This window comes from Gracilinanus agilis, chromosome 1, assembly GCF_016433145.1.
Source record: "Gracilinanus agilis isolate LMUSP501 chromosome 1, AgileGrace, whole genome shotgun sequence".
In the NCBI taxonomy this organism is placed as follows: domain Eukaryota; kingdom Metazoa; phylum Chordata; class Mammalia; order Didelphimorphia; family Didelphidae; genus Gracilinanus; species Gracilinanus agilis.
Window position 1 is genome coordinate 136,466,585 of NC_058130.1, and position 24,190 is coordinate 136,490,774.

General features: G+C 37.5%; 1 protein-coding gene across 1 annotated transcript in view; it reads left to right on the plus strand.

The window, feature by feature from the left end:
• Window positions 1-689: 689 nt before the first annotated feature.
• Window positions 690-24,190, plus strand: part of LOC123248698 — a 46,316-nt gene continuing 22,815 nt past the window's right edge. The window contains exons 1-3 of the mRNA XM_044677556.1: window positions 690-1,259; window positions 6,843-6,984; window positions 12,701-13,616. Coding sequence (XP_044533491.1) covers window positions 840-1,259; window positions 6,843-6,984; window positions 12,701-13,616 — 1,478 coding nt within the window. The 5' untranslated portion in view covers window positions 690-839. The remainder of the gene's footprint in view (window positions 1,260-6,842; window positions 6,985-12,700; window positions 13,617-24,190) is intronic.

Sequence of the window (24,190 nt, forward strand, 5' to 3'; positions counted from 1 at the left end):
TCTGGCTGCAGTTCTCCCCTGCAGTGCAGACCCACGCCCTCTTGTGTAGAGCCAGCCCCGGGCTGGAGCATGAACTCTGCCGGAGTCACGTGCAGCTCTAACCCATCTCTATAGCAACTGCTTGACAGTGGTCCGTCAGTCTCAGTCACCCAGAAAAGGGCGGAAACCGGGTCTGGAGGTTCCGGGAAATGTAGTCTGGAAGCAGAGGTGCAGACAGGGTCGCTGTGATTAGAGGAGGGTTGGGGTTAGAAGCATCCCTGCAAGTGGCAGGAGCTAAACTACTTAAAGAAGCCAGATATGTTGTGGATGACTGCAGGTCCCTCTGTCAACTGAGAGCCCTTATGTACGAAGCCTATGAAGTTGGAAGTTGGGTTTCCTGGCCCCTGAATGGTATTGGGGGAGGTTGGAAGGGGGAAGGGAAGGATACATGGGGAGGGGGGGGAGGGAGGGTAGGTGAGAATGGGGGGCGGGATTGGTTGTTGGGACTTCTGCGCATGCTTGGTGGCATTACAGGGACTACCTGGAGTGTGGCCTCTGGGAGGTCTGGTGACCGCTAGAGGGCCCACAAATTCACAAATTTCTATTTCTCCCAAAGAGAAAATATCCGAAATTGCTTTGGAATTACTTGTTTAGTTTTTGTCAGAGTTGCATTCAATGAATTATGCTTCTGACTGACTTTCATTAAGTTGTTTAAGTTCTCTAATAACATTCTAAATTTAATAACTCATTATTAATTGTGGTTTCTTATATCTTATGAGTGTCCTTGAAGAGCAACCTAAGGGGAACATCTTTAAGGCATAGACCCATCTAGAGTTGTTTTAAAAACTCGAAAAGCTCAAATGGCTCTAGAACCCAGAGAAGCTGCAACCCTCGATCCAGCATGGAAAGAGGGACTTGAAGTAATAAAAGTAAAGATGGAGGAAGAAGAGGATTACCTGTGGGGGAAGAAAGGTATCCAGAAGAGGAACAGCCCTTCCACCCAGGAGATCTCCCGCCTGCATTTCAGGCAGTTTGGCTACAGTGACACACCTGGACCTCGAGAGGCTCTGAACAAACTTCGGGAACTTTGTCATCAGTGGTTAAAACCGGAGATACATACAAAAGAGCAAATTCTAGAGTTGTTGGTCCTGGAACAGTTCCTAACTATTTTGCCAGAGGCCCTGCAGACCTGGGTGAGAGATCAGCATCCAGAGAGTGCAGAGGAGGTGGTTACTGTGCTGGAAGATTTGGAGAGAGAACTTGGTGAATCAGGACGTCAGGTGGGAAAGAGGCAGGTTTGATTTACTGTGGGGAAATGAGGTTATGTTGTTTCCTTTATTAGACAGTGAATTCCTTGAAAGTAGGGACTATTTTTTTGCTTTTCTTTGTATCTCCAGAATTTAGCACAATGCTTGAGTAGATACTTAATAAATGATGATTTACTTGCTTTGTTGATTAAGGGAAAGATAATGAGAAGAAAGTGTCTTGAGTTCAAATTTTCAGTGAGTTTAGTGGCTAGGAGTCTTAGTCCATGAGTTTGTCTCCTCTTTACTCTCTTATTGTCAACTGCTCACCACTCTTGAACATATGCAAGAAACGTAGGTAGGAATTTCTTCCTTCATGTAGGGAACTGTAGAATATAAGCAATATGTTTATAGACTCATTCAGATAGTTATTGACTGCCCGCTATAGGTAAGTCATTGATTGCTAATACACATGAGGGCTACAATCCTCATTTCCTGTATGATCATCTAAAAATTGATAAAGATGTAATAGATTCAGTTCTGTAAACATTTACATGCCTAACCATTATATCTTGTTTATTATTTTTTAGAAACCCCTAGGTTTCAAGGGCAGCTGGGTAGCTCAGTGGATTGAGAGTCTGGCCTAGAGACAGGAGGTCCTAGGTTCAAATCCGGCCTCAGACACTTCCCAGCTGTGTGACTCTGGGCAAGTCACTTAACCCCCATTGCCCACCCTTACCACTCTTTCACCAAGAAGCCAATACACAGAAGTTAAGGGTTTAAAAAAAAAAAAAAGAAAAGAAACCCCTATCTTATGTTTCAGAATCTATACTAAGTATTGGCTCTAAGGCAGAATAGTAGTAAGGGTTAAATGACTTGCCCAGGGCCACATAATTAGTAAGTGTTTGAGGCCAGATTTGAATTCAGGATTCCATCTCCAGTCTTACTCTCTATCCATTGCAACGTCTAGATGTTTCTAACTTCCTTGATTATTGGAAGTCTTGTAGGGAAGACAAGAAATTAATTATAGCACCAATTAAATGTAATAAAGATATAGGAGAGGTAAAGAATGTTATGAGAGTTCAGAAAAGGAAGAACTTACTTCTGGTTGGTGGTGGAGGGACCTGAAGCCAAGAAAAGTTTTTGAAGGAGATGTTGTTTAACTTTGCTTTGGAAGAGGATGATAGGTAGAATTTCAAGATAGGTTGGCTATAGGGTGTGGGAGTAAGTTAGTATATTCCTGGTATGAGTACTGTGTGACAGAGTAACTATTTAGAGCAGTGATTCCCAAAGTGGGCACTACCGCCCCCTGGTGGGTGCTGCAGCAATCCAGAGGAGCGGTGATGGCCACAGGTACATTTATCTTTCCTATTAATTGCTATTAAAATTAAAAAAAAATTAATTTTCAGGGGGCTAAGTAATATTTTTTCTGGAAAGGGGGCGGTAGGCCAAAAAAAAGTTTGGGAACCACTGATTTAGAGCCAGAAGTGGGCTTCTAATGTGAGGTTAGGTAATAGGGTCCTATTGGTTCTTTTCTATGGAAGGAAATTAGATGAATAGAGCTATTGGTAAGGTTCATTGAGCAGTAGCACCGGGATGAGGAAGGAAAGGGAGGGAGTAACATAAGTTCGATCATCTAACTTGGGAAAATTTTATGGAAATTTATTACATGTAATTGGTAAAAAAAAATTACAATATATATAAAAAGATTCATTGGGCAGTACTTGGAGATGCTAAGGCTGGAGTTAGGGAAACTCGTTAAAAGGATTGTTGCACTAGTATAAAGGAAAGGTATTGAGGCCCTGCTGTAGTAGAAATGTGAATGAAAAGAATGAGATGGTGGTGAAAATAATTTCAGAGAAAGGATTCAGGATCTGTGTTTCTTCCTTTTTCCTTGTTGGCTACATCCAAAAATAATGCCAAGGTTTCCAGCCTGCATGTTTGAGAGTATGTTCATATCATTAACTGAAGTGGGGGCCTTTGGACAGAACTTATTTGTTTAGTTTGGGGCATGTTGAGATTGGAGTGCTCCAAATCATCTAACAAACAATCTCACTCTAAGAGGGAGGTTTGAGACATAGCAGTGGGAGTCATTTGCCTCCACAGTGGCCAGAGTTGAAGTTGTGGATGTGGATAATATCAACCAAGAAGAGAGAGTAATAAGAGGAGTGGGTCAAAGAAAGCTTTTCAGGACATCTTCCTGTAGAGGATAACAAGAGGAAGAAGAGAATTCAAAGGAGAGGGAAGAGATTTGGCAAGCAGGAAAGTATAAAAGTATGATTTCTAAGAATCTGAGTAGGGAGGGAGTAGGTTAACAGTGTCAAATGCTGCAGAGAGATCATGGATAATAAATTAGAAGGTGGTCACCAGAGTGATGAGTAGAAAAACTAGAGATTAAGAAACAGTGGATAATGAGGAAGAAGTAATGAACATCAAAGAGGAGGAAAGAGGATGGAGGGATTATTTGAAAGAAGTAGCAACATTAGGGGAAGGTTTCTGTTTTGGGGATACAGGAGGCTAAACATGGATTGTAGGTAGGAGGAAAGTGCTTGCTGAGAGGAAACTTAATAATAACAACAGCTAGTATTTCTAGATTTCTTGAGGGTTTGAAAAGTGCTCTTCGTACAACCCTATGCTCAGCGACGTTCCCAGGGTCATAAGCTGGAAGTATTTGGAAGCAGGATTCCTACTCAGATCTTCTTGTTTCTATGAAAGAAAAGATTATCATGGAAACAAAATTCTGGAGGAGGCAAGAGGAGGTGGGGTCAATATTACAAGTGGAGTTTGTTTTGGCAAGGAGGAAGGCCAGTTGTTTCTTTGGGCCAGGAGGGAAGAAAAGATGGGTAATCTATTCCAGAGGTTTTGAAGTGAGGAGGAAGGGAAAAGCTGAGTGGGCTTATGTCAGATGACCTCAGACATTTTAGTACAAAGTAGGAAGTGAAATCATCTGTGATTGAGGAAGGGAGTAGGAAGCAAAGCTAGGTGATAGTAGAAAAACACTTGGAATATGGGAAATGTGATAGGGAGTAAGTTGTATGTAGGTAGAAGAGTGGTAAGGGCTAGGCAATGGGGGGTTAAGTGACTTTTCCAGGGTGACACAGCTAGGCAGTGTCTGGGGCCAGATTTGAACCTAGGACCTCCCATCTCAAGACCTGGCTCTCAATCCACTGAGCCACCCAGCTGTCCACTTTATAGACCATAAATATCTAAATCCAGAGCATTGTGAAATGTCAGTTGATTAGTTTTGGTAAGTTTCTGTTGAAAGTGGGTGGATGTTGTTCTTTTTTTTTTTTTTTTAGCATTATTTTTGAACTGGTTCTTAAGGGATAAATATACATATATCTGAGTATGTATGTGTGTATATACATACACACTTACATATAAGCAGACATACCATTGCAAGCATACTGAATGAGGTGAGCAAAGTTAGGGAGCCTGATGTGTAAAAAGTATTTACTGCATAGTTGACTACTTTGAGGTAGAGGATTCTTATACTATAATAACTTGAGACTGCAAAGAGAAGAGGATTTTACATGGCAGGCTAAGGCATTATCAGTGGCATTAGAGACTCAATGAAGTTTTCTTTTGACTGAGGTAGTGTTATGACAAAAAGCTATTTTAGAAGGTATGTTTAACTTAATTAAAGGAGACTGGAGGCAGGAGTACCATTTTAGGAAGCAATTTCTAGATATTGTGTATAAATATGAAAAATGATAAAGGTTGCTATAATAATATAAATTAGTATTTTAATTAAAGCCATGCTGATAGATAAAGTTATTAGACCATGCGCTTGCAAGCATTCAAAACTTGCCGCCTAGCCATAATTGTCTCCTGTCTCCTCCCGAGTCTGCTGGCCAAGAGAGTCACTCCCCCCTAACTCAGGAGATTTAAACTCTTCCCTGCCTGGAGATGTAGGCGTCCCCATGCCCAGAGAACCGGAAACGGAAACCCGTTGGACCTCGGGAAATGTAGTTTGACAATTTCCACGTGTCCATAGAAAATATATATACTTTTAGATGACATCTCCCAAATTTCACTTTTACATGTGGATGGATGGGTGGATAGAAAGCAAAAAAAAAAAAAAAAAAAAAAAAATCAATGAGTGAGTGCTTGGATACAGGAATCAGAAAAAATCCAGGATGACTCTGATTGATTATGTAATTGCCAAATCTACCTGAAAGTGAATGAGATCTCCGAGGAGAGTTTAGAAAAAGGGGAAGAGAAGGCAAGAAGCATTTATTAATTTCCTACTATGTGCCAGGTACTGTGCTAAGTGCTTTATATATATTAGCTCATTTGATTTCATTTAATCCTCATAACTCTATGAAGTAGGAGCTATTATTATCCTCATTTTACAGCTGAGGAAACTGAGACAGAGAGTAGATAAAGTGACTTACCTAGGGTCACATAGCTAGTAAATGTCTGAAACTCCATTTGAACTTGGGTCTTTCAGATTCCTGCCACTTTGCAGTGGACAGGAGAAGAATTGAATCTTGCAGCATGGCTTTTTTTAGGCATTGGGAGAAGGGAACAGAATCATACAAGGATCTCGAGAAGATGTGGTCAAAGAGATAGGAGAACAAAGATAGTTTGCTCTTATGGAAATCAAGGAAGTGAAGAGTTTTATAAAGGAGAAGGGAGCCAACGGTGCCCAGTGTGGTCAAAGGACCAAGAGGATGAAGACTGAAAGTAAGCATGGAGTGAGAAAGAGGTTAGTAGAGTGTCAAGTGTGGTGGATTTGGATTGGGAAGTCTTGGGCTTGAATCCTGTCTCTTCCTCTTATTGGAGCAAGTCTCTTAACCTCTCTAGACCTCAGTTTCCTCACTCTGTAAAATGAAGAGTTTGAACTAGATGACTTTTAAGGTTACTTTCAGCTCTCAGGCTATTATCTTCTATCATAACAATAAAGGAGACTATCAGACTTTCCAAACTTTTTCAACCAGCACATTCTATACTCTAAATCCTCCCTAACATTCTAATTTAGGCTTTATGTTTGAGAATAATTGCCCTGGGCCAGCAGGTTTTTTATAGTTTCTAGAAGTTAAAATAATGTTATCATTATGGTATGGTTTGTTGAGGATGAAAAAGTAAGCCCATAATTTATCTTTAATTGGTAAAAATGGATAAATATAAATAGGGATATTTTTGTGATTGTTTCAAGATTTTATATGCATTCAACTCAACACTAAATTATTCATTGTCCAAATAACTACATGATAACATTAACACAAACTTTTTGAGACAAATACTTCCTATGCGGTTACTTCTTTCATGTGCCAAGTCAGCCAGTATGAATTTTTTGATGTTTCCTAAGGTAAGAACATTGGCTAAATGCTTTTCCACACTGAGTACATTTGTGGGATTTGACTCCTATATATATTCCCTGATGTTTTTGAAGTTCTGAGTTCTGCTTGAAGGCTTTCTCACATCCATTACATTCAAATGGTTTCTGGACAATAAAAAGTGGCCCCTTGGTTGTTTTATGGTTTTTCTTGATCTTACATGTGAATTTCTGGTTTTTCTGCCCTTCTCCTGTATCCCTGTGCTTTGTTTCTATAATGATGTTTTAGCTTCCCTGTTGATTCTTTCTCAATGCCAAACATTTTTCATTATCTTTAGGTTGTATCCATTACAGCCAGAGAGGCAGGGGCCTGGGAGAAGATGACGCCTTTGAGAGCAGCACAGGATGCATTGAATGTCCAGCCTATGAACATCCAGATCAAGTGTGGGTCTCCAGAGCCCCAGTTCCTACAAGAAAGAGGTGAGAAGCAAGGTTGTATAACAAAGGGAGGGGATGAAGGGAGAGAAGAGGTGGGGATGTGATGGGGGTTGTTTTTAAATAGATTAGAATAGGGTCTAGCTCCTCAGTTTCAGTGATTAGGAGGCAGTGTGATGTGCAGGGCATGGTGGCAAAGGACATTGGTTGAAATGCTGACTTTGCTAGTTCCTATCAGTGTGATTTTGGGCAAATCGTGTGACTTGTCTGGGCCTCAGTTTTCTCATCTGTAAAGTGAGAGGTTGGACTAGATGATTTTTCAGATGCTTTCCCATTTAAAATAAGTGATTCCATGAAGGGATTTTAAAGACTAATCATTTCAAGTGCTGTATGATTTTGTAAATCAGATCAAAACTGTCAGCATCTTTACTAAGGACAAGAAAAAATTACATCCCTGATTCAGTTATTCACAGGAAATGTTGCTTAAGTGATTTTATTGTTGTTACAAACTATTATACTATATTTGCTTTGTTAACACTCAAGATAAATCAACATTTATTTATTTTTTAAACCCTTACCTTTTTCTTAAAATTGATACTAAGTTTTGATTCCAAGGCAGAAGAATATTAAGGGTTAGGCAAATGGGGTTAAGTGTAACTTTCCCAGAGTCACACACCTAGGAAATTCTTGAAACCAGATTTGAACCCAGGATTTCTTGTTTCCAGGCCTAGCCTCTCTATCCACTGAACCACCTAACTGCAGGGATTGTGGTAAACACTAGGCATACGAAGAAAGGCAAAAAACAATCCCCAGTCTCAAAGAGCTCACATTTAAAAGGGAAGACAACATACAAACACTATGTACAAACAAGATATATCTAGGATAAATTGAAGATAATCAGCAGAGGAAAGACACTAGCATAATGGGAATGGTAAAACTTCTCATAAGAAAATGGGATTTTAGGGGGCAGCTGGGTGGCTCAGTGGATTGAAAGCCAGGCCCAGAGATAGGAGGTCCTGAGTTCTAATGTGGCCTCAGATACTTCCTAGCTGTGTGACTCTGGGCAAGTCACTTAAGCCCCATTGCTTAGCCCTTACCTCTCTTCTGTCTTGGAACCAATATACAGTATTGATTCTTAAACAGAAGGTAAAGATTTGAAAGAAAGGAAGAAAGAAAGGAAAAAGGAAAGAAAGAAAGAGACAGAGAGAGAAAGAAAGAAGGAAGGAAGGAATGAAGGAAGAAAAGAAGAAAGAAAGAAAGAAAAAAAGAATTTTATCTGGAACTTGAAAGAGAGAGAGTAATCCAGGTATATGAGATAGCTAGTGAAAATGCAAGGAGTGAGAAATTCATTGTTATGTTTGAGGAACAGCAGGGAGGTCAGTCAGTGTTATTAGCAGCAATACATCGAGGGAGGTAAGGTTTAAGAAGGCTGGAAAGGCAAGAGGCCAGGTTATGAAAAGTTTTTAAAGCCCAACCCAGGATTTTATATTTGATCCTCAAGCTGATAGGGAGACACTAGAATTTATTGCATGCAAAGGAGAAAGGAAGGGCTTGAGTTTGCAAGGTAGAAGGAGATGTGGATGTGGAATGACAACTGATTGTGATCAAATAAGGAGATTTTAGTGTTTGTGAATAGGGAAGTGAAATACCTGTGGATGATCATGAGGTTAAGCGTATGGGGAGCAAGAGAGGGATGAAACAAGCATTTATGACAAGAACACTGTGTGCCAAGCATTATGATAAGTGCTTTACAAGTATTTGCATTTCATTTAATTCTCACAACAATTCTCTGAGTTGGGTACTATTATTTTCTCCATCGTATAAGTAAGGAAACAGTCAGATAGAGGTTAATAGGCATAGCCAGTAAGTGACAGACTGTATTTGGAGACGAGCAAGTGGATGGATATAGGAATCAGAGTCTTCCTAACTTCAGGGCTAGTATTCTGTCCACTGCACCACCTTGCTGACTCATATTCATTTCTGTGTGTCATTTAGGGGATAGTTGAGGAGAAGGAACAGTGTTGGTGATGGTAGTGGTAGTAGTAGTAATGGTAGTTGTCAGTCTGATTGACAAAAGTTCTACCCAAGAGACAAATGAGACCAGAGTAGGGTGGTACACATGGGTTTACTGAAGTGGCAAGGAGCCTAATGCCAAGAGGATTAGCAAAGGAGTCCTATAGGGGAGAGAATTGGGGGGAAAGAGGCAGCCAGGGGGAGCCCAATGCCAAGAGAGTTGGCCAGGCAGTCCCAACTGAGTAGGGGGTAGATATAGGATCTTATAGGTTTGGGGAAGGAAAGAGCTGAAAGGATAAGGCAACCTGGATTGCCTCTGTTGGTTTTCTCTAGGGAAGGTGAGCTACTTGGACCAATTTCATTAGATGTTCCTGAGTGGGGTGGGGAGTTCCAGCCTCTGGGGATTGGGAGTGGTTTTCAGGCTGATGCTCAGCCATGCAAGACAGGTTGAGGAACAAAGTCCTGGTGTTCTGCCAGGTATTGGAGGGTGTGCTAAGGTCTGTCAGTAGTGGTAGTAGTGGCAGCAGCAGTAGTGGAAGCTGCTAGCATTTTTTAGATCATTTGAAGGTTTATAAGTATAATCTCATTTTGTCCTCACAACTTTTATCCATTAGATTGTGAGCTCTTTTCAAGTAGGGACTATTTTTTGCCAATACATATATGTACTGTTTGTCTTCTGGAATGTCATATTCTAAGCTCTTCATAACTTGGTAGTGCTGGCTCCCAAATTGTGGATAGCCCTAACTGTGCCTCCTTGGCACTTCAATTCTTTCTTTCTGGCTGCTGCACTATTTTTTCTTTGATCTGGAAACTATATTTTGGCTATAATGTTCTTGGGAATTTTAATTTTGGGGTTTCTTTTAGCAGGTGATCAGTGGATTCATTCTGTTTTTGCTTTGCCCTCTGGTTCTAAGAGATTTGGGGTGTTTTCTTTTAAGATTTCTTGAAATAGGATATCTAGGCTCTTTTTTTCTGTCATGACATTCAGGAAGTCTTAAAATTTTTAAATTTTAAATTTTAAATTCTTAAAATTTTTCTCCTTGATCTGTTTTCTAAGTTGTTTTTGTTTTTAAATATCTTAAACTTTCTTCATTTTAAAAAATCTTTTTATTTTAATCTTTCAATCTTTTGATTTTAATATTTCTTGCTGTTTCATGGAGTCATTCACTTTTATTTGGTCTCTTCTAATTTTCAGGGAGTTTATTATTTGGATAAGGTTTTATATCCCTTATACCAAGCCATTAATTCTCTTTCAGAACTCTCATTACTTTTCTAGTTTTTTTTTCTTAGCTTTTTTTTTCTTTCTTTGAAGTTTTGAATCTACAAGATGTATTGGAGTTATTCCCTTCTTTGGAATTTATGACTTGAGTGTTCCTGTCACCATAATAGCTTTTTTCCCTGCCTTGATCTTCTAAGCCTACTTCCTGATTTTGTTAGGGCTGGACTCTGTGCCCTTCTATAGAGAAGTTCTGGGATGGGCCTCTTGCTGTTTTATATATGTTTTGAGGATTGTGTTGTTTCAGAATCTCAAAGACAACTTGGACTAGAGATCTACAAGTTTTCAATTCTCCCAAAGAGGTCCATCTAGGTCAAAGTGTAGCTGTTGACTTTTGGTCTGAGCTCTGCAAATTCTGGCTGGTTTTGATCTGAGCAACAGTAGACTGCTGCTGGACCCATCCAGTACCATCCATTTCAGAAGCTTCTGATTCAAAATGACATAACTATAGATTCCCCTTTGGATTGTGATTCTTCCTTTGCTAATTCCTCTATAGGTTTCAGACAGAAATAAGGCTGGAAATAAGACCTTAATATGCTCCTGGGGCCTGACCACAATTTTGTTGTTGGCTTTTAAACTTGCTTCTTTCTTGTATACTTCCTAGGGCTGAGACTGCCAAGATGGGAAGTGTCCTTCTCTGCTTGATTCCGCTCAGTGACTTTATAAGTTTAATATGGACTGTAGAACTGAAAAGTTTTTATGGATATATGCTTAAGGTACAGAATTGAGATGCCCCTTTGCTTTCCTTTACTCTTGATGTCTCCTTTTTCCTAGTCCCACTGGCATGGCAAACAAGTGTTAATGAAGTCCTTACTATATACCAAAAACTGTGCTAGGGACTAGGGAGACAAATACAAGGAAAAAGATAGACACTTCCTGCCCTCAAGAAGCCTACATTCTAAGTGGGGAAGACCACACAGAAAAGTAGAGAGTGGGGCAAGTTGCTCTATCACCAGGGCATGGTGATGAAAACTGGAAAGTTCTTGGAGGAACTCACCAGTGGGAGAAGGGTGCTGGTATTGTGGAGCAATGTTCCAGGGAGAGAGGGTTGTAGAGATGGAGAGATGCTACAGGATGAGGAGGCCCTAAGCACCGAGGGAAGTTCAAGGGTGAGAATCATAGCAAAACCTAGAAAGTCAGCATATGAAAAATAATCCAAATCACTGGATTGGAAATTGTTCCTTTATTCTTACCCCTAAATACTCAGACCCTTATTTTATATCCTCTTATCTTTTCCATCCTTTTGAAAGCTCATTTCCCTCACACTCCAATTTTTCTCCAAGTCCTAATTCAGCATGTTGTATTCCTGCTTAGTTTTTCATCTCTTTTCTGCCTTTTTTCAGTTTTTTGTTCAGACTTTGTATATCATTTAAAATGCTCAATTCCTTCACTCCCAGCCCTCCTTTATAACTCATAACTTACAGATAGGCAAAACAAATAAACCCATTGGCCTTGCCTGATAATGTATGCCTCATTCCATATGTATAATTTACCAGACCTTTGTTGAGACATGCATGTCTTACTAGCCATCCTCTGAAGTTATATCACTCCACTGTTCAGAGTTCCAAAATCTATGAATATTGTTTTTCTTCACCTCATAATGATTTTGTAAATTCTTCTCTGGAGTTTGATCTGTTCTTATGCAGTGTTATTCATTAAAGGCTTCTCAAGTTTTTCTGAGGGCTTCATATTGATATTTCTTATGGCACAATAATATTCTATTATATGCCCTGGTTTGTCCAGGCATTCCTCAGGTGATGGGCATCCACTTCCTTCTTTGGCATTACAAAAAGTGCTGTTATAAATATTTTTGTATATGGGGCCTTTCCCTCTGTCTTTGGTTCCTACTTTCTCTGATTTATCTCCTACTTTCTTACTGTCATAGAATGGCTCATTTTTTGGGCTACATTTGACTCTCTACCAGATACCTCTGGCCTGCCTCACTTGGCTCCTGTGTTTTCACCCTTGTCTCCTCTTACCATTTCCTCTAAATTGGTATACCATTTGTGAAAGTTCACAGAAATGTATGCAGACTGTGTTCATATTTTACATAATTTTATTTTGATTATTCTGTTTCTAAAAGGCAATGTGGTACCAATAAAATGGAGATGGATTTAGAATCTGGATTTTAGTCCCAGCTCTACAACTCACTAGCTGTATAGCATTGATCAATTACTTAATCTCTCTTAGTCTCAGTTTCCTCATCTGTAAAAGAGGGGGTTGAAATAGATGATCTCTAAAGACTCTTCCCACTCTAAATCTATGATCTTGTCACCTCTTTTATCTTTAATTTCCTAATTTATAAAAATGAGGATAATCATATCTCTTGCTTATTCAAAAGGTTTGTTGTAGTTTCCAAACAGGTAATGTATATAAAGGACTTTGGAGATGTGAACCTTTGTCAGTATTCCTTAAAGTAGGTCACTTTCACCCAGCACACATGACATTTGTATTTTCTGTTGATCATTTCAGATTTTGAGATTGGTATCAAGTGGTCTCTTCCAAAGCAGGAATTTTCTGAAGAAGTAGAGTCAAAGGAGAAGATATCTGGAAGATGCCCAATGGATGTTTCTCAGGGAGCCAATACTGAAGAAGCCTATGAATGTGAAGACACTTTAAGTAAGCAACAGGAAAACAAAATGGAGAAAGTAGATGGCTCCCTTTCTCAGGATGGAAATTATATGTTAGTGACCATCCCTTCTGAAAAAACTCCCTTAGGAGAGAATGGCCATAAATATGATGAGTGTTTGTGTAGTTGCCATTTGAACTCAAACCTGGTTGCACAACAAAGAGTTCCAATAGGAGAGAAACTCCAGATATCTGCTACAAATGACCAAAACTCTAGACAGAATTCATCTTCTAGTGTACATCAAATAAATCAGACTATCCAGAAACCATTCGAATGTAACGAATGTGAGAAAACCTTCAAGCAGAACTCAGAACTTCGAAAACATCAGGGAATACATATAGGAGTGAAACCCCACAAATGTACTCAGTGTGGAAAAGCATTTAGCCGACGTTCTTACCTTAGGAAACATCAAAAAATTCATACTGGAGTGAAACCCTATTCTTGTAGTGAATGTGGGAAAGCTTTTAGGGTAAGCTCAGACCTTATTCAACATCAAAGAATTCATACTGGAGATAAACCCTATCATTGTAGGGAGTGTGGGAAAGCCTTCAACCAGAACTCTTCCCTTATTCAACATCAGAGAATTCATACTGGAGAGAAACCCTATGAATGTGATGAATGTGGGAGAGCCTTCAATCAACGCTCAGCTCTAACTCAACATCAGAGAATTCATACTGGAGAGAAGCCCTATGAATGTAAAGAATGTGGGAAACCCTTTAGACATTGGTCTGGCCTTATGACACATAGAAGAGTACACACAAAACTTTGACCTTATGCACATTCTTAATTTGACAAATCTTCAGACTGTTTTGCAACTGTTATTAAATCTTGGAAAATGTACCTTGGGATCAAAATCTCTAAAATAATTGTGAGCGCCTCATGGGCAGAGCTTGTGCTTGTCTTATTTTTGTAGGACTCTCTCCTGAGTATCATGTGCCTATGAGACCTTCATTAAGGTTTATTTTGTGATAGACTAATCTATATAAAGAAGGGGAGTTAACATTGTTTAATGCTCCCTTTACTTTTTAGGAAACTCAAGGAATTTGAAATAAATGGGAATGTAATATTCTATGCTGGAGCTTAGTTACTCCAAAAAATTATGAATTAGATAAAGCAGATTTGCTGTCTTTTTTATCCACTCTTCAGGAATCCCTATATTTGTTGTCAGTTGTCACTAACAGGAAGGAGTCATGAATATTGTCAGTTGATTGTCCCTCTCTATGTGATTATTCCTACCTCCTCCCTGACCTCCACTGGCATCTGCATATGAGGAACATAAATACATGAAGAGAGATATTTCCATTTTTCCCCCCCCACAGAAAACAATATAACTAGTTTCTGTTTTTCTGAAGTAACCTGACAGTGATGAGGTTGTTGCTAATATTAGTTTTGTCAGTTTTATTGACACATACTCTGTAAAAGTAGTTAATAATTTCTTCTCAGTTATGAATTTACCTTTTCCTTTTTTGATAATGATAATTTTGTTAAATCAAATTACCTAATGGTTTATCTATTTCCTTTTTCTCCCAGCTCCTAGCTTTAATTAATTGGTTTTTTTCTTTCTATTTAAAAAATTCTCTCCTTTAATGTTGAAGATTTCCATCTTAATTTTTAATTGGGAGGGGCAGTTTAAATTTGTTGCTTTTTCTAACTTTTTTACTTGTAAGCTTCTGTTTGTTGGTCTGCTTTCTCTTTTATTGATTTAAGTATTTAAGATATAACATTTCCCTTAAGTCTTCCTTGGGTACAACCGGGCTTTGGTATGCTATCTTTTTATTGTCATTATCTTATTGAAATTATTGTTTCTATGATTTGTTCCTTGATTCACCTGTTGTTTAGTTTGTATTATTTAATTTCTAATTGATTTTTAAGTTTTGCTTCAAAGGCTATTGAATATAATTTTTATTGTATTGTCATAAAAGATGAATTTAATAGTTCTGATTTTTTGTATTTTTATGTGATTTTTATGCACTTAATACTTGATCAATTTTGTGAAAGTGCCACACACAGCTGAGAAATAGGTTTACTACTTTCTATTCCAATTCAATATTTTTTTTTCTTTTTTGGTCAGGAATATATAGATCTGATATGAGAAGCCCAACACGATATTATATTTTTACTATTTTTCTTCCTAAAATTAATTTAATTTTTCCTTTAAGAATTTAGATGTTCTTCTATTTGGTGCATATGTTTATTATTGATATAAATTCATTGATTGTAATACCTTTCAGTATAATGTGTCTTTCTTGTTTTTCTCTTAGACAGGTCTTCTTTTGTTGTTACTTTATCTGAGATCATGATTGCTACTCCTGTCTTTTTTACTTTAAGTGAAGGAAAATAAATTGCTCTGGCCTCTCATTTTAATTCTCTTGTGTATCTTTCCTTTTCAAGTGTTTCTTGTAAACAACATATTTTCTGGTGTCTAATCCTTCTGCCATACTGTTCCCTTGTATGAGCGAATTTATCCCATTCATGCTTATTGTTAGCTATATATTTCTCTCAATCCTTTTTTCTTATACTTTGTTTCTTGTTTTTTTTTGCCTACTCTTTAAGAGTCTCTCACTCACTCTTTTAAAAATCCCAATTCCTCCCTTAATCTTCCCATTTTATTAATAATGCCTTTGCTGTAATCACTTTTCCTCCTCTTCCTGTGTTGAATGAAATTACTTCTGTACTCAACTATGTGTATATGTATGAATATTTTTTCCTCCTTTGACCAGTTCATATGAGATTGAGATTAAAGTGTTGTTTGCTTCTTTGCCCCACACTCCCTTCTTGAATAGATTTTTCTTTGTGTACTCCATTTACATGAGATAATTCACCCCATTCTTCTCCTGTTTCCCCCTCCTATTCAAGTATATTCCTTTTCCTCTTCCTTCCAATCTTTTATATCATTAAAACATAATATAATCGGGGCAACTGGGTAGCTCAGTGGATTAAGAGTTAGGCCTAGAGACGGGAGGTCCTAGGTTCAAATCCGGCCTCAGACACTTCCCAGCTGTGTGACCCTGAGCAAGTCACTTGACCCCCATTGCCCACCCTTACTACTCTTCCACCAAGGAGCCAATACACAGAAGTTAAGGGTTTAAAAAAAATAAAAAAATAAAAAAAATAATATAACCTTTCCCAGACTTTCTTTGTGACCTCTGATGTTGAGTGGATACATGTATATCTCTCTATAGAAGAATGCAAACATTTTATTCAATAGGAAGGAATTCCAATTAAAATAACTTCTGATAACAAGATTACTTGAAAGTCTATCTGTCAAGACACACAGAGGAACTATATGAACATATTTTGAAAATAATCTTTACAAAAATGTAGGCCAAAATATATAAATATTGATTGCTGATGGGTAAGCTGAGCTACTGTAATAAAAATGAAATTGCTACCTAATTAATTTACTTCTTTAGGGCTGTACCAAACTAATAAGGGATTGCTTTATAGAGCCAGAAAAAAATTAAATTAGTTTAAAGAACAAAAGATCAAGAACATCAAGGGAATTAATGAAAAAAAGAGGAAACGACCATTCTACAAAGCTATAATCGTCAAAACATTTTGGTACGGTGTAAAGAAATGGGTTGGCCAGTGGGACAGAATAGGTACACAATATACAGTGTGTGATAGATCCAAAAATCTCAGCTATTGTTTCCAGAGCTCGCTATTTGAGAAAAACTTGTGAAATTTGGAAAGTGGTGTGTCAGAAACTAGATATAGACCAATATTGTACACCAAATACTAAGACCAACTAAATGAATACATAAGTTAAACAAAAAGGGTGACATTAGTGAAGAAGTTACCTTTCAAATCTAATAATAGAGGAAGAATTCATGACCAAAAAAAGACAGGTTGACAGGAGATAAACAATTTTGATTGCATAAAATTAAAGAATTTTTGCACAAAGAAAACCAAATGTTGCTAAAATGAGAAGAGAATCAGGGAATTGGTAAAAAGTTGTTTTATAAGATTCTCTGATAAATGCCTTATTTCTAAAATATATTGAGATTGCTAAAAATTCATAAGTCGTTTCCTAATTGGTAAATGGTCAAAGGATATGAATAGGCAGTTTTCAGAGAAAGAAATCTAAGCTATCAATAGCCATATGGAATTGGTTCAAGAATAAGTGCTGGAGTGGGGCAGCTGGGTAGCTCAGTGGATTGAGAGCCAGGCCTAGAGACGGGAGGTCCTAGGTTCAAATCCAGCCTCAGCCACTTCCCAGCTGTGTGACCCTGGGCAAGTCACTTGACCCCCATTGCCTACCTTTACCACTCTTCCACCTATAAGTCAATACACAGAAGTTAAGGGTTTAAAAAAAAAAAAGAATAAGTGCTGGAGGAGTTGTGAGAAAACAGGTACATTAATACACCATTGATGGGACTGAAAGCTGGTCTGGCCATTCTGGAAAGCAATTTGGGATTATGAACCAAAAGCTATTAAACTGTGCAGACAGGGATAGTGATACTAGCTCAGTAATCCTAAAGAGATCAAAGAATGGAAAAAGTCCAATAAGTACAAAAATATAACCACTCTTTTTGTGGTAGCAAAGAATTGGAATTTGAGGGGATACCCATCATATCAGGGAATGGCTGAAAAGTTATGGTATATGAAGTTGATGGAATGTTGCTGTACTATAGGAAATGATGAAGGAATATTTCAGAGAAACCTAAGAAGACACATGAGATAATGCAAAATGAAGTGAGCAGAACCAGGATGATAATATAGTAATAATAATAGAGTGACAATAAACAACTTTGAAGGTGATCAACTATAATTCTAGGGAACTCCTGATGAAACATGCTATACATCTCCAGATAGGGCAGGTATGAACTCAAAAGGAAAGTTTAAGGTATATGTTTGTTTGGGGTTTTTTGGACATTGCTAATGCTAGAATCTTTTTATCTTGATTATACATGATTGCAACAGATTTTGCCTTTCTTGATTTGTCAAAGGAGGGAAGAAGAGTTAGGGAAGCTTCAAGGGAGAGAATTTAGAGTTGAAAGTACAATTTAAAGGATCCAGGGGAAAAAAGCAGTAGAAGTGCTCATAATATTTCTGCTACTTGGCATATGTGGTACTTGTTATTTTGTAAATAGTTATTTTATAAGAAGGGAATATATATGGCTTTTGCCAATTCAGAGAAAGTAAAATTCATATCCAAGAAAAATGAGAGCTATGTTTTAGGGGTATTGATAGGTTTGGAGGGTTAGTGCCTCCTTGAGATGTGTAATATAGGCACATGAGTTCTTTGAAATGAATTGGGGAACACTTCTTTTTTTTAAATTAATTAATTTTTTTATAATGATATTTTATTTTTTTAGAAAAATTTTCCATGGTTACATAAGTCATGTTTTTACTTTCCCCTTCATCCCACTTCACGACCTCCCCCATATACAATGCACATTTCCATTGGTTTTAACATGTGTCATCAATCAAGACTTATTTACATATTATTGGTAGTTGCATTGGTGTGGTCATTTCGGGTCTACATCCCCAACCATGCCTGCATCAACCCATGTGTTCAAGTGGTTGTTTTTCTTCTGTGTTTCCACTCCTGCAGTTCTTCCTCTGAATGTGGGTAGTGTCCTTTCCCATAAATCCCTCAGAATTGTCCTGGGTCATTGCATTGCTGCCAGTACAGAAGTCCATTACATTCAATTTTACCACAGTGTATCAGTCTCTGTTTACAATGTTCTTCAGGCTTTGCTCCTTTCACTCTATATCAATTCCTGGAAGTCTTTCCAGTTCACATGGAATTCCTCCAGTTTATTATTCCTTTGAGCATAATAGTATTCCATCACCAGCATATACCACAATTTGTTTAGCCATTCCCCAATTGAAGGACATCCCTTCGTTTTCTAGTTTTTTGTCACCACAAAAAGTGCAGTTTAAATATTTTTGTACAAGTCTTTTTTATCTATGATCTCTTTGGGCTACAAACCCAACAATGCTATGACTGGATCAAAGGGCAGGCATTCTTTTATAGCCCTTTGAGCATAGTTCCAAATTGCCATCCAGAATGGTTGGATCAGTTCACAACTCCACCAGCAATGCATTAATGTCTACCATATCGTTTTGATGACGACTGCTTTATAGTATAGTTTAATATCTGGTACTGCTAGGCAACCTTCCTTCATGTTTTTTTTTCATTATTTCCCTTGATATTATTGATCTTTTGTTCTTCCAAATGAACTTTGTTATAGTTTTTTCTAATTCAGTAGAAAAGTTTTTTGGTAGTTTGATAGGTATGGCACTAAATAGGTAAATTAATTTGGGTAGAATGGTCATTTTTATTATGTTAGTTCGTCCTACCCATGAGCAATCAATGTTTTTCCCAATTGTTTAGATCTAGTTTTATTTGTTTGGAAAGTGTTTTGTAGTTGTGTTCGTATAATTCCTGTGTTTGTTTTGGTAGATAGATTCCTAAGTATTTTATATTGTCTAGGGTGATTTTAAATGGTGTTTCTCTTTCTGATGCGTTGGAAATATATAGAAATGCTGATGATTTATGTGCATTTATTTTGTATCCTGCAACTTAGTTAAAGTTGTTGGTTATTTCTTTTAGTTTTTCAGTCGATTCTTTAGGATCTTTTTAGTAGACCATCATATCATCTGCAAAGAGTGATAGCTTAGTCCCCTCATTGCCCATTTTAATACCTTCAATTTCTTTTTCTTCTCTAATTGCTACTGCTAGTGTTTCTAGTACTATGTTAAATAATAGAGGTGATAGTGGGCATTCTTGTTTCACTCCTGATCTTATTGGGAAGGCTTCTAATTTATCCCCATTGCATATGATGCTTGTTGATGGTTTTAGATATATACTGTTTATTATTTTTAGGAAAGGTCCTTCTATTCCTATACTTTCTAGTGTTTTCAATAGGAATGGATGTTGTATTTTGTCAAAGGCTTTTTCAGCATCTATTGAGATAATCATGTGGTTTTTGTTGGTTTGCTTTTTGATATGGTCAATTATGTGAATGGTTTTCCTGATATTGAACTTTCCTTGCATTCCTGGTATAAATCCCACCTGATCATAATGAATAACCCTCGTGATCACTTGCTGGAGTCTTTTTGCTAGTATTCTGTTTAAGATTTTTTTTTATCTATGTTCATTAAGGAAATTGGTCAGTAGTTTTCTTTCTCTGTTTTTGATCTACCTAGCTTTGGGATCAGTACCGTATTTGTATCATAAAAGGAATTTGGTAGAACTCCTTCTTTGCTTATTATGTCAAATAGTTTGTATAGTATTGGAATTAGTTGTTTTTTGAAGGTTTGATAGAATTCACTTGTGAATCTATCTGGTCCTGGGGATTTTTCCTTAGGGAGTTCTTTGATGGCTTGTTCAATTTCTTTCTCTGAGATTGGATTATTTAAGTATTCTATTTCTTCTACTGTTAATCTAGGCAATTTATATTTTTGTAAATATTCATCCATCTCACCTAGATTGCTGTATTTATTACCATATAATTGCACAAAATAGTTTCTAATGATTGCCTTGATTTCCTCTTCATTAGAAGTAAGGTCTCCTTTTTCATCTTTGATACTGATGATTTGGTTTTCTTCTTTCCTTTTTTTAATTAGATTGACCAGTACTTTGTCAGTTTTGTTTGTTTTTTTCAAAGTACCAGCTTCTAGTCTTATTTATTAATTCAATAGTTCTTTTATTTTCAATTTTATTGATTTCTCCTTTAATTTTTGCAATCTCTAATTTGGTTTTTAGCTGGGGATTTTTAATTTGTTCCCTTTCTAGTTTTTTAATTTGCATGCCCAGTTCATTGAGCCCTATCTCATTTGTTAATATATGCACTCAAGGATATAAATTTCCCCCTGAGTACTGCCTTAGCTGCATCCCACAAAGTTTGGTAGGATGTCTCATCATTGTCATTCTCTTCAATGAAATTATTGACTGTTTCTATAATTTCTTCTTTAACTAACTGGTTTTGGAGAATCATATTATTTAATTTCCAATTAGTTTTTGATTTGCCTGTCCATGTGCCCTGACTAATTATTATTTTTATTGCATTATGATCTGAGAAGGTTACATTTATCATTTCTGCTCTTTTGCATTTGTTTGCGATGTTTCTATGCCCTATTACATGGTCAATCTTTGTGAATGTACCATGTGCAGCTGAAAAGAAGGTGTATTCCTTTTTGTCCCTATTTATTTTTCTCCACATATCTATTAAATCTAATTTTTCTAGGATTTCATTCACCTCTCTTATCTCTTTCTTATTTTTTGGTTTGATTTATCTAGATCTGAAAGAGGAATATTTATATCTCCCACTAGTATGGTTTTACTATTGTTATATTTAAAGGAGGTCACTAGTATCTATTTGAGGTAGTAGAAATGATGTACAGAGAAGATAAGATGGCACTTCTCCTTTATAACAGTTGCCCAGGCAGGATCCTTCAGGTCAAAGAGGTTTATCCCTTCAGGACCCACCTGGGGTTAATTGATATATTAATGGGCTCTTCAGCTGGGATAACGTTGATATTCTGACTGCATTGGCTCCCTTCCCAAAACAAGCTTTGAAACTGATTTAGGAAGGTACTTTACACTTTATATATATTAATAAGAAGGATAAGGTATTAGGAGACCCTATTTAAATTGCTACTATTGAAACCCTAACTGCAGGTAAATGAAGAAACAATGTTAGCTTCCCTCTGGTTCAGCCTGGCCAGGGCTAAACCAGAGTAGGTAAACTGCTGGGAAATCTTTAGCTTCTTCTTCTGTAGATCTTAAGCCTTAACAGTTGAGATATATCCACCCTTCCACCCTCTTCTTCGTCTCCTGCCCACTTTCCAGATCCCTCCCGGGCCCTGGGAAGCCTAGATAACTAGATGATGAAACTCCTAATATCTAGGGACAGTAGACACCGAGGTGGTGGTCAAGTACAGGTTGATAATGGTATATCAAGGACAGGAAGAGCTTGCAGAGTAGTGTTTGCAACTCTCTCACTCCAAGACCAGGATCCACACTGATCTCTAGCCTCAGAACAGGTAAAAGACCCAGAACTTCTCCTCAGGGTTCTCAACCCCTCCTGCCTTTTGCATGCCTCTCTGGGAACATTCTATCCAACTGACTTATCTGTCAATCATTGAATGAACTTCAAGTTCCCAGAGATTCAATATAACACTATCTATTTCCTTCTTGAGCTCAGCCAGTTTCTCCTTTAGAAATTTGGATGCTATACCATTTGGTGCATACATGTTGAGTACTGTTATTTCCTCATTGTCTATACTGCCTTTTATCAGGATGTAATTACTTTCCCTGTCTCTTTTAATTATATTTATTTTGACTTTGGCTTTGTCAGAAATCATGATCGCCACTCCTGCCTTTTTTTTTTCTCATTTAAAGCCCAAAAGATTTTGCTCCAGCCCTTGACCTTAAACCCGTGTATGTCCACCTGCCTCATATGCATTTCTTGTAGACAACATATGGTAGGATTATGGTTTCTAATCCACTCTGCTATTTGCTTCCATTTTATGGGTGAGTTCATCCCATTCACATTCAGAGTTATAATTATCAGTTGTGTTTTGTGTATTCCCTAACATTTTGGTATCCTATCCTAGTTCTACCTCTTCTTCTTACACTATTCCCTTTTAAATCAGTGGTTTGTTTTAGACCAGTCCCCCTTGTCCCCTCCCTTGATTTACTTCCCTTTCCACCCCCTCCCTTATTAGTCCCCTCTTTTTATTTTCTAAGGCCTAATGAGTTCCCTCCCCCCTTTCCTCCTCTCCCTTTTTTGACCTCCCCACTCCCCTGCTCCCCTTGGTTAATCCCTTCTCACTTTCTCAGTAGGGTTAGATAGGATTTTATGTCCCAATGGATATAGCTACTCTTCCCTCTCAGGATTAATTCTGCTGAGAGTAAGGTTTAAATAGTACCTCTTAATGCTCTCTTCCTCTCCTTCTTATAATAGTATTCATCCCCTCCCCTTCCTTTGCTTTCTTTGTGTGGTATAGAATATCCTATTTTTCTTATTCATTCAAGTTTCTCTTGGTGTCATCTACTATTCACCCCCTCATTTTTCCCCCACCCCATCTCATCTTAGACCATTTAGTGCTCCAATATCTCCCTAGAAGAATAATTCTTCTAATTACTATAATAGTGAATACAGTTTTTGAAAATTACACATAACATTTATCCATATAGGAGTAGAAATCATTTGATCTTATTAAAGCCCTTAATGAGGTAAATTTAAAAATAAGAGTTTTCTTTCTTTCCCCTCTGTTTCTTATTTACCTTTTCATGTTTCTCTTGGTTTTTGTGGTTGGATATCAAACTTTCCATTTAGTCCTGGTCTTTTCTGTGCAAATACTTGGAGATCTTCTATCTTGTTGAATGCCCATACTTTCCCCTGGAAGTATATAGTCAGTTTTGATGGGTAGGTGATCCTTGGTTGTAGACCCAGTTCTCTTGCCTTTCTGAATATCATATTCCAAGTCTTGTGATCTTGTAGTGTGGAGGCTGCCAGATCCTGTGTGATCCTGACTGGTGCTCCTTGATATCTGAATTGTCTCTTTCTGGCTTCTTGTAAAATTTTTTTCTTTTACTTGGAAGCTCTTGAATTTGGCTATTATATTCCTGGGGGTTGTCTTTTCTGGGTCTAGTGTAGAGGGTGATCTATGGATCCTTTCAATGTCTATATTGCCCTCTTGTTGTAGAATTTCTGGGAAATTTTGCTGAATAATTTCTTTTAGTATGGAGTCCAAATTTCTATTAATTTCTGCTTTTTCAGGAAGACCAATGATTCTCAGATTGTCTCTTCTAAACCTGTTTTCTTGGTCTGTCACTTTCTCATTGAAATATTTCATGTTTCCTTCTATTTTATCAGTCTTTTGACTTTGCTTTATTAATTCTTGTTGTCTCGTGAGATCATTGGCTTCTAATTGTCCAATTCTAGCCTTTATAGACTGGTTTTCAGCTAAAATCTTTTGGTTTTCCTTTTCAGTGTGGTCTATCTGGTTCTTCAAGGCTTCCAGCTGGTTCATTTCTGATCTTTAATTTGCTTACCAATTTATTTGATTTCTGAGCCTCACTTTCTAATTGCGAAATTCTGCCTTTTAAACTGTTATTTTTTTGCCAGATCTCTTCCATCTTTCTCATGATCTTAGATTTGAACTCTTCAAGATCTTGTGACCCATTTCCATTTTTTGGGGAAGGTTTGGATGTCTTTGTTTGTCCTTCTCTGTTTTCTGGTTTTTTTCTGTGCAGAAGTTATCAAGTGTTAAGAGTTTTTTTCTTGGTCTTCTTGTTTATTTCTTGGGCTTTGCTTGGCATCATTGTGGTTTATCCGCCAGAAGTCTGAGTAAGGCAATCTGATTCTCTTTGT